Source organism: Pogona vitticeps, chromosome 2 (assembly GCF_051106095.1).
Source record: "Pogona vitticeps strain Pit_001003342236 chromosome 2, PviZW2.1, whole genome shotgun sequence".
Lineage (NCBI taxonomy): Eukaryota > Metazoa > Chordata > Lepidosauria > Squamata > Agamidae > Pogona > Pogona vitticeps.
In genome coordinates, this window is record NC_135784.1 from 183,705,222 (window position 1) to 183,719,967 (window position 14,746).

Sequence of the window (14,746 nt, forward strand, 5' to 3'; positions counted from 1 at the left end):
GGCTTGGTGAGCCCAGCACCGGGGGGGGGGGGTTGAGAGACCTAGCCCAGCACTGCATGGCTCGGAAAAACTCGCCCTGTGAAGCTTGGTGAGCCGGGTGCTAAAAGACTTTTTTTTTATTTTTAAGTATTTATTTAAGAACAGGGATGGAGAATACAAAAAGTAAGGGGGAATAGGGAAAAGGGAAAAAGGGGTTGGGGGATAGGAGAACATAAAATATACCATCATCCGATTAATTCATATTACAAATACAAATCAACTTTTTGCTTTTTCACCATTTGATTACCCTCTTGCTTTCATCTTATCATTTAATTTTAGTTTTATTCTACGTTACTCCAACACTGACTGGTAACTGCTGCCATTTATACCATACATCCCATTGTTCAGTTTCCTTTTGAATTAAACAGTCTTTCAGCCCATCTGACAGAATATCCATTTTTTTCACTTCCCATATTTTTACCATAAGATTCTCTGGTTTCAGTATCTCTGCTTCCTTGAGATTTTTGACATAATGCTTTTTAATTTTGGAAGCTGCATACGTCACTGGGTAACTCTCTATCCCATTTATGTTACCTGGAGTCATGCCTAATACAGACAGTTCTAAAGTTTGTACAGCTTCATTTAAGTTTTGTTTGGCATCTACTGTCCCCTCTTTCATCCCTTTCATCAAATCTTCTATTTTGCTAAGACTTTCATTCACTTGCTGAAACCCTATTATTATTATCCTTTGCATATTAATCTGCCATTCCTTTTCTATTTCTTGTACCACTGTTGCAGAGCTTTGGGATTGAACAGAGCAAGTCTCCAGTTGTTCTCTTGAATTTCTGGAGTCCATCTCAGGCTTTGGGGTTTGTATAGATAGTACGATACCCTTAACTACAATAATCACCCCTTAGATATCCTTCCACAGTTTCCACAATTTTATCAACAATCCAAACCCCTCATCATAAACCTCCCCTTAGATCTCCCTCCAATCTTTATCCAAATATTATAATGTAAGATTAACTTTTAACCCAGAAGATACAGAGTCAAATAGAACCGTGGCACAATTTTTTTCTTCTCCTGAGTTCAGCAAGCTCTATTATCAGACTCGCACGCAGTCCACAATCCGACAAACAAAACAACAATCACCAAGTCTCAAACTATCCACTAGTTGCCTTTTAAGCCCGTCTTGCGATCTTCATTAACCCCTCAATACTCCTTAGTCCAGTCGACCATGTCAGCTCCCTTCTTCTCCTGAGAACCACCAAATTCTATTATTTACAGCAGTGGTCCCCAACCTTGGGCCTCCAGATGTTCTTGGAATACAACTCCCAGAAGCCCTCACCACCACCTTTGCTGACCAGGATTTCTGGGAGTTGAAGTCCAAGAACATCTGGAGGCCCAAGGTTGGGGACCACTGATTTACAGTTCACAAAATCCAGGGAAAGGCGAAGGGAAACGTGTCCCAGCCAAACTGCATTCACCACACTCAAGTCTCTTAAATCCAGTCAGATAGTGTTACTATTTGGGATTCTTTTCCAGAAACATAAGATTTATTTTTCTGTCTCACTCTCTCAGCTTCGGGATCAGCCTGCTGTTTTAAGAGTTCACTTGGATAAGCTTTAGTTTCACTTTTGAGTCAGACTGATAAGATAAGCTCGCTGCTGCTTTTCTTCTTTCAGCCAAATATTTTCATTCTTATTTTCAGCTTAATGAGGCTGTTTCATAAATCAGAGGCTTCGGCTTACTTACTTGTTATATATTATTAGTTTATATTGATTGCTCTCCTCTCCCCCGGTAAAGGGTTCCTCGTGGCTCAGTGCCAAAAATGGCGACCGCTCCGGTCCGTGCATGGTGATTTCTTCAGAGGGAAGAAGTCCGGGTCTGCCTCCCATTCTTCTCCTTCTGCCGCTCACCATCTGCTTCAGAGAGACTTCTCCTAGACTATCCTTTGATCCCCATTTCAAAAGGGGGATCCCGGACTAGACAGTTCCAGTTTCTTTCCAGAGAGCTTCTTCTCTGGAGTTACTGGCAGCAACGCAACAAAGCCCCGTCTCCCGGTGTGCTAAAAGACTGAGAGGCGTCGAGAGGCTTGGTGGAATCTTGGAGCTGGGAAGCTCATTGGAGCCTGGCGTCGTGGGGCTCTGCCAGCTGTTCTGTTGGTGGTTCCAGATGGTGTTGGCAATGGTGGAGGCAGAGTGAGCTGAGGCGGCATTGCTGTTCTTACTCATTCAGTAAGTCTCCAGAACGTTTGCTCTGTGAGTTCTGTGGTTCCATCATCGACAATAGCCATAGAAACCACTCTCCCTCACCTCTTCACTTGGTATGCTCAGTGAGGGCTTTTCATCTGACCTCCCGCCATGGAGAATGGCAACAGTGGCACCTTTTTTCTTTCAATTCTCCTGCTACTTTTATTTCACCTTTTTATCATCAGACCATGCTTCACTCCTCCCATAAACTAATTCTGACAGCCTCCTTGGAAAAGACAAGATCTACAGCCAAATGCAACAGGACAGGACCTGGTTGTGGGGGGACATCTTGGTTTTATATTTTTTTTTACTTTGTTTTATTTCATTTTGTTTCACTTTACCCTGGTTCTTTGGTCCTCACTCATCTTTATTAAACAAACTTACACTCTTACACTTAGAGGTAGGGTGGTTGGATGGGCTTTTCTTTCTTTAACTATACGAACTAGCTTCCCCTACCCTAAGTTGCAATAATTATTTAAATGATATTGATGTCTTGCTTTTTGTATTTATTCTAATTCAGTTAATAGTGTGTAATTCATTTTGTTTATGTTAATTTGTTACTGTTAATTATTGTGTACTTACTCTTACCTTAATTGATTTCTCTGCTGCTGTTAGACTGTTTTGTGCTAGGAATGGAGAGGAAGGCCTGCCTACCAGCGGGGGCTTCAAGAACATACAGGTGATTATGGATAGGGGAAGATATGGTATTGGTACTACTTCCCATTCCAGGAAAACAGTCAACAGTTGCCTGAAAGCTGTCCATTGTTGTGGCGCTGTTACCACCTACCAGGCTCAAGGTAGCCAGCTCAGTCATCCCTCCACTCTAATTTTCGTGCTGTTGAATGCCAGGTCTGTATCCAATAAAGCCCAGCTAAAACAAGGCCTTAGTCTGGAAAAGGATGCAGATCTGGCTTGCTTAACAGAGACGTGGATGGGTAGTGAAGGAGGTGTACCCCTGCCTCTGGCTTGTCCCCTCAGTTATGCTGTCCAGCACCAGGGTAGACCGGAGGCTCGGGGTGGGGAAGTTGCTATTGTTTATAAGAACACCGTTGAGTTTGTCAGGCTCTCTGCTGTGGCAATGCCAGACCTAGAGGCCCTCCACGTGTCGATTGGGGCCAAGGATGGTATTGGGATCTTGCTGGCATACCGTGCTCCCCACGATCTAACCACCTCCTTACTTCATCTCCATGGCTCTGTTGGGATCCCAGAGACTGATTGTCTTGGGCGGTTTCAACATCCATGCAGGGGCGGAGGTCACCGGTCCGGCTCTTTTCTTGGAAACCATAGCTTCCTTGAACATGTCCTAACATGTTAACAGCCCCACACATGTGGGTGGCCACACTTTGGACCTGGTTTTCTCCACTGAGCAGAGAGAGTGTGGCTCAAATGTGACTGACCCTTGGTTGGCCCCCTTGTCATGGTCGGACCATCATCTGATAAAGTGCAATCTCACAGTGGCCCTCCCTCCCCATGGAGAGCAGAGACCTATTTTCATGGTCCACTCTCTCAGTCTACTGGATCCTATGGAATTCCAGGATGCTATGCATGGGATTTCAATTGACCTGGCTGGTGCTCCTGTTGAGGCCCTGGTGGATGTCTGGTATGGTGCCGCCGCCAGGGCTATAGACACAATCGCTCCTAAACGCCCTCTCTGCCACAGAGCCTGACCAGCACCTTGGTTTAATCACAAGCTGCGGGCTATGAAGCGGAATAGGAGAAGGCTAGACAGTGTTTGGAGGCAGAACCCAACGGAAAATAACTGAAAAGCTGCCAAGGTCACGTCTAACCTCTTTCTTGCTAAGGTAGAGGCTGCTAGAAAAGCCTGCTTCACTGTCCGGATAAGCAAAGCATCCAATCAGCAGGTGGAAGTTTTCCATATAGTACGCAACCTATCCAGAATTGGCCGCAATAAATGGCCTCCATCTAGCATTTCTTCTGACCAATTTGCAGGATTTTTAAAATCAAAAGTGGAGGCCATTCACCAGGATCTTGCACCTTATTTGAAAACAGTGGATTGAGCTGAGACATCCTGCACAGTGCCTTGTCCATTGACAAGCACTCAGTTTCAACCTGTGACATCCATAGAGGTGGACAAGGTCCTTGATCGCTGCTGAGCAACCGCCTCCTTCCTTGAGTCTTGCCTGGCCTGGCTAATCAAAACTGCCAGTCCGGTGATACCTGAATGGGCCACTGAAATAATAAATGGGTCTCTTCTTCAGGGCAAGAGGACCTTGCCCTTAAGGAAACACCCATTGGGCCATTAGAAAGAAACCGAGCTTGGTGGTGGACAACATTGGCAATTATAGGCCCACTACCAATGTTTCTTTTGTCAGCAAGGTAGTTGAGAGGGTCATGGCTGACCAGCTTCAGGCTCTCTTGGATGAAACCAATGCCCTGGATCTAATTCAGTCAGGCTTCAGGCCGCACCACAGCATGGAAACGGCATTGGTCGCCCTGCTGGATGACCTACATAGGGAGGCCAACAGGAGCAAAATGTCCTTGTTTATCCTCCTTGATATCTCAGCTGCCGTTGATACCGTCAGCCACAGTATCCTCCTGGGGAGGTTCTCCAAGTTGGGGATTGGTGGCCTTGCTCTCACTTGGCTCCGGTCCTTCTTGAAGGGGCGTCCCCAATGAGTTCAGCTTGGGGATAATGTATTGGCCCCATGGTCCCTCAGTTGTGGGGTCCCGCAGGGTCGATCATCTCCCCAATGCTGTATGAGGCTGGGGTGGGGTGGGGGTCATCCGGTGATATGGAGCTTTGTGTCACCAATATGCTGATGACACCCAGCTCTACATCTCCTTTTTTCCATCCGCAGTGGATGCCGTTCCGTCCCTTAGGCACTGCCTCATCCCTTGGGCACTGCCTGGAGGCTGTCCTGAAATGGATGCAGTCAAATGGACTAAGGTTGAACCTGGAAAAGATGAAGGTACTGCAAGAGGGGAGCCCTTATTTCAGTGGTTTGGGGAACACCCTCTCTTTTTTGGGGGGGTGACTTTCACCACAAAGAATTTGGTTGTTCTTGACACGGCACTTACCATGGAGACCCAGGTAGCATTCATGGTTCAGTCTGCCCACTTACATCTTTGGCGGATCGCCCAGGTGCACACCTATCTAGACACCATGCTGGCCCATGCGCTCGTAGTCTCAAGAATTGACTACTGTAACGCTCTTTACGTGGGGCTTCCTTTGAGACTGATGCGGAAGCTTCAGATGGTCCAGAACATGGAGGCCAGGCTATTAACACAGGTTAAAAGATTTCATCATATTTCCCCCACTTTGATCACCTTACACTGGCTACCTATCCGCTTCCACATTGATTTCAAGGTGTTAACCATTACATATAAAGCCCTTAATGGTTTAGGACCTCAACGCCTGGCAGAGCGCCTTCTTCTACCCAGTTCTACCCATATCACCTGCTCCAGTGAGGCTGGGCGGCTGAGGGGCCTAATGCCAAGAGAGGCCCAGTGGGGGGGGCAGAAATTGGGCCTTCTCGGCAATGGCCTCTCCCCTTTGGAACAACTTACCTGTTGAGATCCGCCTGGCTCCCTCACTTGATGGCTATACAGGCAGGCCTTCCCTACAGCCATTACCTAGCCCATCTCCCCTTTTTCTATTCTCTCTTTCTTCTTCTTCCTTCTTCTTTTTCTCCCTTTTTCTTTTTTCCTTTCCCATATTAAATTAATCTGGATTTTATCTTAGTTTATTTTTATATTATATGTAAACCGCCAAGAGTAGACACGTTCTAGATGAGCGGTATATAAATTTAATAAATAAATAATGTTGATGTAATCAGCTGGTGGCAGCTGAGGGGCATGTAGTGTGAGCTCTTAGTTTGGTGAAATAAGCAGGGGCCACATGAGAATCGTGAGTACTGGTCAAACAGTCAATGCATTCTGGATAAAAACCTAAATTTGAGTTCTAGAACTTGATGGTATTATTTCCCAATGTAACTAATGCCATTGCCAACCATGACCAGTAGATCTTTTCCTATATTATCTATTAATGTCTCTGTCCAATGAGAACTGTCTACCCAAGTAATCATTTTGCTTCAGGCTGATACTTTATCATGTAGTCAACATACCTGTTAGAAAACCTTCTCATTTTCTATTCCTATCGAATTTCCTGCTATTAACAGCCCCAGTATAGTGACCCTCTGGGATCTATTTTCTTATGCAAAAGTTCTTTCTAAATACTCTTTTCCCTTTTTGTCACAATGGTACCCTTCGACCCAAAGAACATTGTTCTCAGCATTGATTTATTCTTAGTGGCATTTCTGATACCATCAGGTGTACATCATTAAGTTACCTCATAGCTGTTGGTGAAGGAAACTGCCCTGAACTTGGATCGACCCAGAAAAAAGAAAGGCTGGTCTACACTTTAGGCTCTAAGTTGGGCCATCCTGTCTGTGAAAATTTAAAATATCTGTTTCCAGCTGCAAGCCAGGCACTTGATATACTGCTGAGCTACAGCCAAAATGCTTCTAAAATAAATGTAATAAATCTTTACTAATTCTGGGTTACTGAGAAAGAAAATTATTCTTAAAATTGTTGATTGGATCTATGTAATTTTCAAGATATGCTACTAGTCAGTATATACGACCCTTGACTTGGGAATAGTGGAAAACAAATGGTGGAAAGGAAAGGGATCACAATTAGAGATGTGGGTATTCGTATACAAATACAAATACCCCCACAGAGGTGGACATAATGAGGGGCCGACCCCCTGGGGCCAGACTGTCCACTCACCCTTCTGCCACTTCAGCGGGTTCCATGCTCCCTTCCTATCTCGCCAGAGCTCACAGTCGACTAGCCACTCTTCGACCTGGCAGGGAGGCTCATCGTCACAAGCTCCAGAGTAATAGGACAGGGGCGTGGAGCCTGCAGCAGCACTGGAATGGTGAGTGGACAGTCCCTCGTTATGTCCACCTGTGCGAGGGTATTGGTATACAAATACTCCCATCTCCAATCACAATTTAAACCAGAAATGACTAAAATACATCTTTGACTGGTTCTGTGAATAAATCTATGACTGGGTTTGGACAATACTTGCTTTTTAGGCAGAACAATTTTAGCCTGCAACAATACTAGTGGTGTGATGGCAACCCTCAACATTGTTCACAATCCAGAAGAGTGGAGACTGATTCATCAAAGAAGAGTCTTAATGCTGGGAATGTTTTGCCATCAATTCCAGTTGGTCATGCAGTCCATATGAAGGAAACATACAACAAAATAAAAGAACTTTTAAGGTCAACATCCATGGCACCTTTGTGGCTATATGAAGGTTGTTGCTCTCTTGCTTGGTCTGCAGACTGAATACACAAGGTACTGATGTTTGCTCTGTGAAATGGATAGTTGTGCAAGAGATTCCTACTACATCCCAAGAGAATGAGCACTATAACAGTCAATGGAGCCTTGGAGGAAAAGTGTTGAGCATCCACCACTTGTTGAAACAAAGAAGATTTTGTTACCACTATTACACATTTAGCTGGGTCTGATGAAGAACTTTTTAAAGCCATGGAAAAAACACAAGCAGTTCTCAAGTATGTCCATGGAAAATTTCCAAGGTTAAGTGAAGCTAAGATAATGGAAGATTTCTTTGTTGGTCCTTAAATTCTTGAACTTCTTCAAGATGATGCAAAAAAAATTATGATAAATTATATAAGAAAAAAGAAATATTGTTGCATCAACAAGAAATATTTTTTGAAGGAATCCTTCCCTGGAAATTCTCAGAACAACAATTAAAAAATTTGAATAATCCTGTAGCAATGAATTAAATGAAGCTTGGAAAAAGCAGAAAAATAGTAAGACACCTGGACCAGATGGGCTGCCGGCAGAATATTACAAAGCCTTACAGGAAGAATTGATACCATATTTCCAAAAATTAATAGAAGTTATTGAGATAGGTGGAAAATCCCTGAATCATGTCAAGAAGCCCATATATCTTTAATACACAAAACAGGAACGGAAAGGAACCAAATCAAGAATTACTGACCAATTTCTCTTTTAAACATGGATTATAAGATTTTTGCTTCGATTTTAGCCAATAGACTGAAAAAAGGCTTTAATCTCGATGGTGCATAAAGATGAGACTGGCTTTCTTCCCAAATGCAACAGGGACAAATATAAGAACAGTAATAGATATAGTGGAATATTATGAAGCACAACTAGAAAAACAAATGATGTTGATATTTTTGGATGCAGAGAAGGCCTTTGATAATGTGAAATGGAACTTCATGTTGATCCAATTAAAATGATGAGACTTCAAGGAAGTTTCTTTCAAGCAGTGGAGTCAATTTATTTACAACAAAAAGCAAGAGTTAAGATTAACGGTCAAATTTCAGAAGAGATTCAAATTCAACAAAGTACAAGACAAGGATGTCCCTTATCACCTCTGCTCTTTATTTTGACTTCAGAAATATTAGACAAATAAGGAGAGATCCCAAAATTAGAAGCTTAAAAATAAAAGGAGAAGAATATAAATTACAAGCTTCTGACGATTTGGTACTATTATTAGAAAACCTGGAGGAATTGATTAGAGAATTGATAACTACAATTGAGAACTTTGGAGCAGTTTTAGAACTTAAATTAAATTATGAAAAAACCAAATTCTTGACAAACAATATGACACAAGAAGAAGCAAAAAAATTAAAAATGGAAACAGGATTTGAACATATGTCAAAAATCAAATACTTGGGAATACATATTACAAAAAAAAAACCCAAGCACTTTGATTAAACATAATTATCTTCCAATACTTCAAGAAATACAGGAAAAATTTGAAATTGGGCAAATTACAACTCTCATTTCTGGGCAGAATTGCTACTATAAAGATGAATATCTTGGCAAAGCTGTTGTTCCTATTCCAAAATTTACCAATACTGTTGAATTATAAATATTTTAAGGAAGTAGATGCTGTGCTTTCTACGTTTATATGGCAAGCTAAAAAGCCAAGAATAAAATTTAAAGTTCTGCAGGACTTAAAAGAAAGAGGACGAACGGGCTTACCAAAATGTTTACTATACTATACAGCTTCTGCATTGAACTGGATAAAGGAATGGATTACATTGCAAGATCAAGCACTTTTAAAACTGGGAGGACATCACCTAAGATTAGGATGGCATGCATATACATGGTATGGCAGGGGCAAAGATCAAACAACTTTTCTTGAGCATATTGTAAGGAAAGCACTATACCAGGTTGGGCAAAGGTTCCAGGAGCAATTGTATTAAAAAATCCCAATCTGGATAGCACCATTGGAAGCATTTACTCAACCTACCTTAATGGTGGAAGAATGGAGCTATACGTATAAAGATCTATTAACCAAAGAAAATAAATTTGAAAATATACAAGAGCTGAAGGAAATCGGTTTACAAACAGACTGTTGGGCAATGTTAAAATTAGAATCAAGATTTTAAAAAGATAAAACAGTGCGGTTTTATGAGGGAAAAGCACAGGTGGATGAATTATGGATTTATACTAGTGATAACATTATACAAAAATTATACTTTTTAAGAATATAATGTAGAACAGAGGTCGTCAACCCCCAGTCCGCGGCCTGGTACCAGTCCGTGGCCTGAGCCAGACTGGGCCGCAAAGACAGACCTCCTGGGGGGGCCCTCACACACACACCCCCACAGTGGCTTTGCGCACATATGCGCATGCCAGCGCCGGCATGAGTGCTCCCCCCTTTCACGCATGCACCTGAGCACCCGCGTGAAGGAGTGGGGGAGTGATTGTACGTGCGCTGGAAAATGTTTTATGATTGGGCCCAGAAACAGATATGAGTAGAGAAAATGAGTGGGGATTATGGATTTTAGTATTATATCAGAGTTATGACGTCAAGTGCATATTGAATACTGAATGAAAGCAAGTAACTTCCCTGTGTTTATGTGTTTTGTTTTACCCCCTTTTCCCTTCCTGTTGTTGTATTTTGTGATGGTTGTTTGTTGTTGTGTTATATAATAATAAAAATACATTTTTTTAAAAAAAGATACATTATTGGCACTCTAGTTTTTTTCCACCAAAATGTAGAACAGTGAGTGATGAGCAGTTTCACCAGGACATTGCAACAATTGAGAAATGCTATCATTTCTGAAGCTTGCCCATAAATGCTTGAAGACAATTGCTGGGCAGTGACAAGAGATGTTCCATTTACTGAATATGAGAGACAAGCCAAGAAGCGCTGCATAGACAATGAATAGGATTAAACTATCTTACCCATTCCTACATACGCTTACAGGTGGAATCAACAGGAAGCTCTTACCTGTTGATCCAGGAGTATAGATGGTTTTATCTGTCTGGGTGAAGATATACCCCATCTGGTAGGAGACTAGAACCACCTTCTCCAGAGTGAAGTGAGTAGAGATGGCGTGGACAACAACATATGTCTTTTTCCTGGAATCCTTCTTGAGGTCTCTTGCGGAGAGCTGTGTGGAAAGATCAGGAACAAGAGAAGTAAATTATTCTGGCCTCTACCAGCATAACTAACAATGTCACAGAAATTGTATATTGGTATTTGCTAAGGGTGAATTTTAGAGCAGTTTTAGGAGTTGTGGCCATATTAGTCTGTGCAAGCATTTCAACAAGAAAGAGAAAACAAAACAAAAAGCAAGAAACACAAAACAAAACAAAAGCAGAAAAAGACATTGTGACGCTTTAAAGACCGATTGCTATGTTTTCATGTAAGCTTTTATGGAACATTGGCCACTTCTTCAGACATATGAAGAAATACAGAGACTACATGGAAAAACGTTCACTTGTTTGAGCACTTGACTTTCAGCCCACCCCTTTCCTCCCTCAGGAGCAGAGTTAAGGAAATATATTTACAAGAACAGTGCAAAAACGCATATGCACAGGTCCTGTGGAAGGGACAATGGGCAAAGCAGAGGAATGAGAAGGTGGCTGACAGGTCCCATTTGCTCTAACAATCAGGTTGGGGAAAGGAGCATGCATTTTACTGGGAGGCCTAGAGACAAGACTCGGCTGGCTGGCGGGCAAGTTTGGGGAAACTACCAAGCTTGAGTTTCTAACAAGACTTCCCCCCCATTTCCCCCCTTTCTGTTACATGGAGAAATTGGCTTTCTGAGCACTTCTTTGCTGTAATGTTATTGTAACACGACTGTCAATATTACAAAGTTGATCTGAGGGCACACTTCAAAATTGTTAGCTACAGTTTTGAAGACAGTCACAGCATTTATAACCATATCAAACATACCTTTATGAATGGAGTTGCTATCATGCCATTTTCTGGCTTCAGGGAAGCTTTGGTCTGGTTCAAGATGTACATCTTCTGAGGGAAATCTAGGATGGTGATTGTGACCTCTGTTTCAGCATTGAGTCCATGAGCCTCCACCACAACCTGCTCGTCGCTCTCTATCCTCAAGACACTGGGGGTGATGAGGGAGAAGCTATACAGAGAAACAATTGATGTGTTGAGGTTTGTGTTAATATTATTAGATTACAATTCCATGCAACAACTTTGGGTCCTCTTGTTTTAGAAAAGACAAGAAACAAATGCTTTAATTAAGCATAAAAACCATAAATACAGTGGTGCCTCACTTAGCGACGTTATCCGTTCTGGAAAAAATTTTGCTCAGCAATTTCATCGCTAAGCGATATTAAAAAGCACACAGAAATGCATTAAAACGCGATTACTGCGCTCCTATGGGCTTAAAAACTCACCTTTAAGCGAAAATCCTCCATAGCGCCGCCATTTTGGCTGTCTCTTAAAAGAGGAAAAACAGCGGGTGGCCATTTTGTTTTCCCAGCGGCCATTTTGAAACCGCCGATCAGCTGTTAAAAAAGGGGTTGCTTTGCCATGATCGCTTCCCCGCGATCATCGCAAAGTGAAAAAACCCCATAGGGACCATCGCAAAAAGATCGTTTTTGCCATCGCAAGAACTCTGTTGCTAAGCGATTTTGTCACTCAACAGAGCGATCTCTATGAGAGGCACCACTGTACAGACAGAACAGGCCATGTTTCCATAGGCCTTTCTTCATGGTGCCCTGAATACTCTGTTGCTTTTCTTCTGTCACACTGGCTAGGGCCAGATACATTTAGCATTGTTTCAGAACAAGTGCTCTCCCAAGTGGTTCACAACATCACCTTGCCATAGTGTACAGTTTTCTTCACCTTGTGTTTTGTGTTTAGCATGCTCTGTTTTATTATTAGCCATTGGGAGGTAAACATAGGTTTAATTTACATGTCTGATTGCAAAGGCTATATGAAGGTATCCACAGGAAGCAGCCGAATGTAGAGCTATTTAAAGAAAATATGAGAGCTGTGGTTTGAAGTACTGATAATCCCTTTCTAAGTAATATGTTGCTAAGTTAGAAAATTTATAGGGGAATACTGGGCTCACCAAATTCTCCTTTGTGTCTGGTTGTAGAATTAAGAAATTTCCCAGAAAATCTTAAAAGGAAGCTTTAAAAAGATATTAAATGAGCAGTGAGTTATTAGAATAAAAGACTGGTTATGGAAGATGTATAATAGAGGGTGAATAAGAGAAATACTGGGAGATGAGAGATTTGCACAATTGAATACACTTCTAACTGAAAACTGAAGGAAGGAATGGAGAAGAGGGCAGATTAATTATGATAATTTGACAAATTATTGAAAAAAGAGAGAAGGTAGAAATTAATAAAAATGGAAAGGGGATAATAAGCGTAATATAAGAAATGTTAATACAGGGTTGTTGTTCTTTCAAAAGCACGGCTTCAACCTTTTCTAAAACAAACAAAGAAATAATCTCCACCTCAGAAGTTCCTGGCTGGCTCTTTCCTTAGACAGTGAAGTGCCCCACTTTGCGCCATAAATTTCGCTTGAAAAGCTGCCAACTGGTGATATTATTCATGATTATTTAGATTTTGTGGCTCTGGGCAACAGAATGTTTAGACACTGTCTTTGAGCCTTTCCCAAATCCCTGCTAAAAGGAGCAGAATCTTCCATTTGATGGATCTCTTGCAGCACAAAACTTCAGAAGAGAAATGCAGAGAACATTTTCCTGAAGAAAATTTTTTTTCTGGGTTAAGAAACAGAAGAACAGGGTGCGCCACTGATGTGTATTTTCTACTTACAGCTGGCTGTGAGATGGAGTTGAGAAACAGACCAGGAGAGCAGCTACCAGGTAGAGAGCCATCCCCTCCATCGTGATGTGGAAGGTCAGCAGAAGCAGGAAGGATTTCACTATTTATTCAAAGAGAGCACTTCAGGGCAGGCCCTATTGCAATAGCTCCGTATTTAATCAGTATATGGGGAGGAGTTTGTGGAATCTAATAATTTCTGATGCAACCATGAAAGCTGTCAAAATACACAGAGGTTTCTTTGTCCTTTTAACAGCCTCAGCAACACAGTATCTCTGTGCCGTCTTTAAAATTGTACAAAGAAATGATGCAATATGAAAACATCACTTGATCTGGGTCTAATTTTAACCTGGCAAATGCATGCACTCCTCTGGAAGATTTACAAATTGAAACTTTAAAAAATCCCACAGACGCTAAATACAAAAACCTATGGTGATTTTAAAAAATGATACCCAAAAAAGAGAGAGAAAAGAAAAGGAAAAAATAATAATACAGTATTAACAGCATCTGGGAGACTCCATTGTATAGCACCAACCATATAACTATGTGTTCTAAACAGCATTTTAATTTTTGTTAACATTTTAGAATGTGAACGCGACTTGTTTTATTCCCCAGAGCATGGTCTCTGATTTGATTTCAGATTCAACTTTCAGAATCTTTTGCATTTAAGAATGAATATCTTTCCATTTTTTTTTTCTCTTTTTGCCAGTCCACCACATGTGATAGTATGAGCCTTCAGCTTCTGGGCCATTCCAGCAGAGACTCAAATAAATGTTTCCCATATTTTTTATGTTTTTGGAGTTATATACCATCAATAGTACATTTTAAACCAGTTTTCTCTCAAAGTTTGACTTGCAGTGAATGTTATATTTGTTGTCCATAGCCTCTCCCATTGACGGAAGGTTATCACTTTCCCTAGATTCTGCATCCTCTTTAGCATACTGATTTTAAGTGGCTCCATTTCTCTTTCAAATTGAAGGAATAGTTTGTATATTTGGCCTAATATCTGCTTGGATTTTGCATAATTATTATCTTCTTCATTATCTTGTGTAGCCTCTTTATATCTTGAAATTAATTTAAGATAAGATGGCCAGCTTATCGTTTTTTTTTCCTTCTTCAATTATTCCTTGCCAAGATTTGATTCCGCCCTGTGACTCTCTCATCTCCTGAAAGGTTATAAGGTCATGTATTGTTCCCTCTTGCTTGCTGAAATATACATCCATAGGAGCCCTTATCAGTGATGGACTGATCCTCAATTTTAAGGAATCCCATGTTTTTAACAGGCTGTCCCTGATTGTGTGTTTATAGTGGGATTTATTTCTTTTTTGCATCCATAACTGGTTGTGTAGACTTTCACATTGATCAGTGGATTCCAGCTTCTTTAACCTGTCATTTGGATTTTTTGATCCAGTCTACAATCCATACTAAAC

General features: G+C 41.5%; 1 protein-coding gene across 2 annotated transcripts in view; it reads right to left on the reverse strand.

The window, feature by feature from the left end:
- LOC110071225 (A.superbus venom factor 1) overlaps positions 1-14,194 on the reverse strand; it is a 139,371-nt gene extending 125,177 nt beyond the window's left edge. The window contains exons 1-3 of one of the 2 annotated variants that reach the window (XM_078386612.1): positions 13,311-14,194; positions 11,449-11,641; positions 10,498-10,660 (exon numbers count right to left, since the gene is read on the reverse strand). In XM_078386612.1, the coding sequence (XP_078242738.1) occupies positions 10,498-10,660; positions 11,449-11,641; positions 13,311-13,381 (427 nt within the window). In that variant the 5' untranslated portion in view covers positions 13,382-14,194. The remainder of the gene's footprint in view (positions 1-10,497; positions 10,661-11,448; positions 11,642-13,310) is intronic. The other variant, XM_078386614.1, reaches the window with a different exon arrangement.
- Positions 14,195-14,746: the final 552 nt, after the last annotated feature.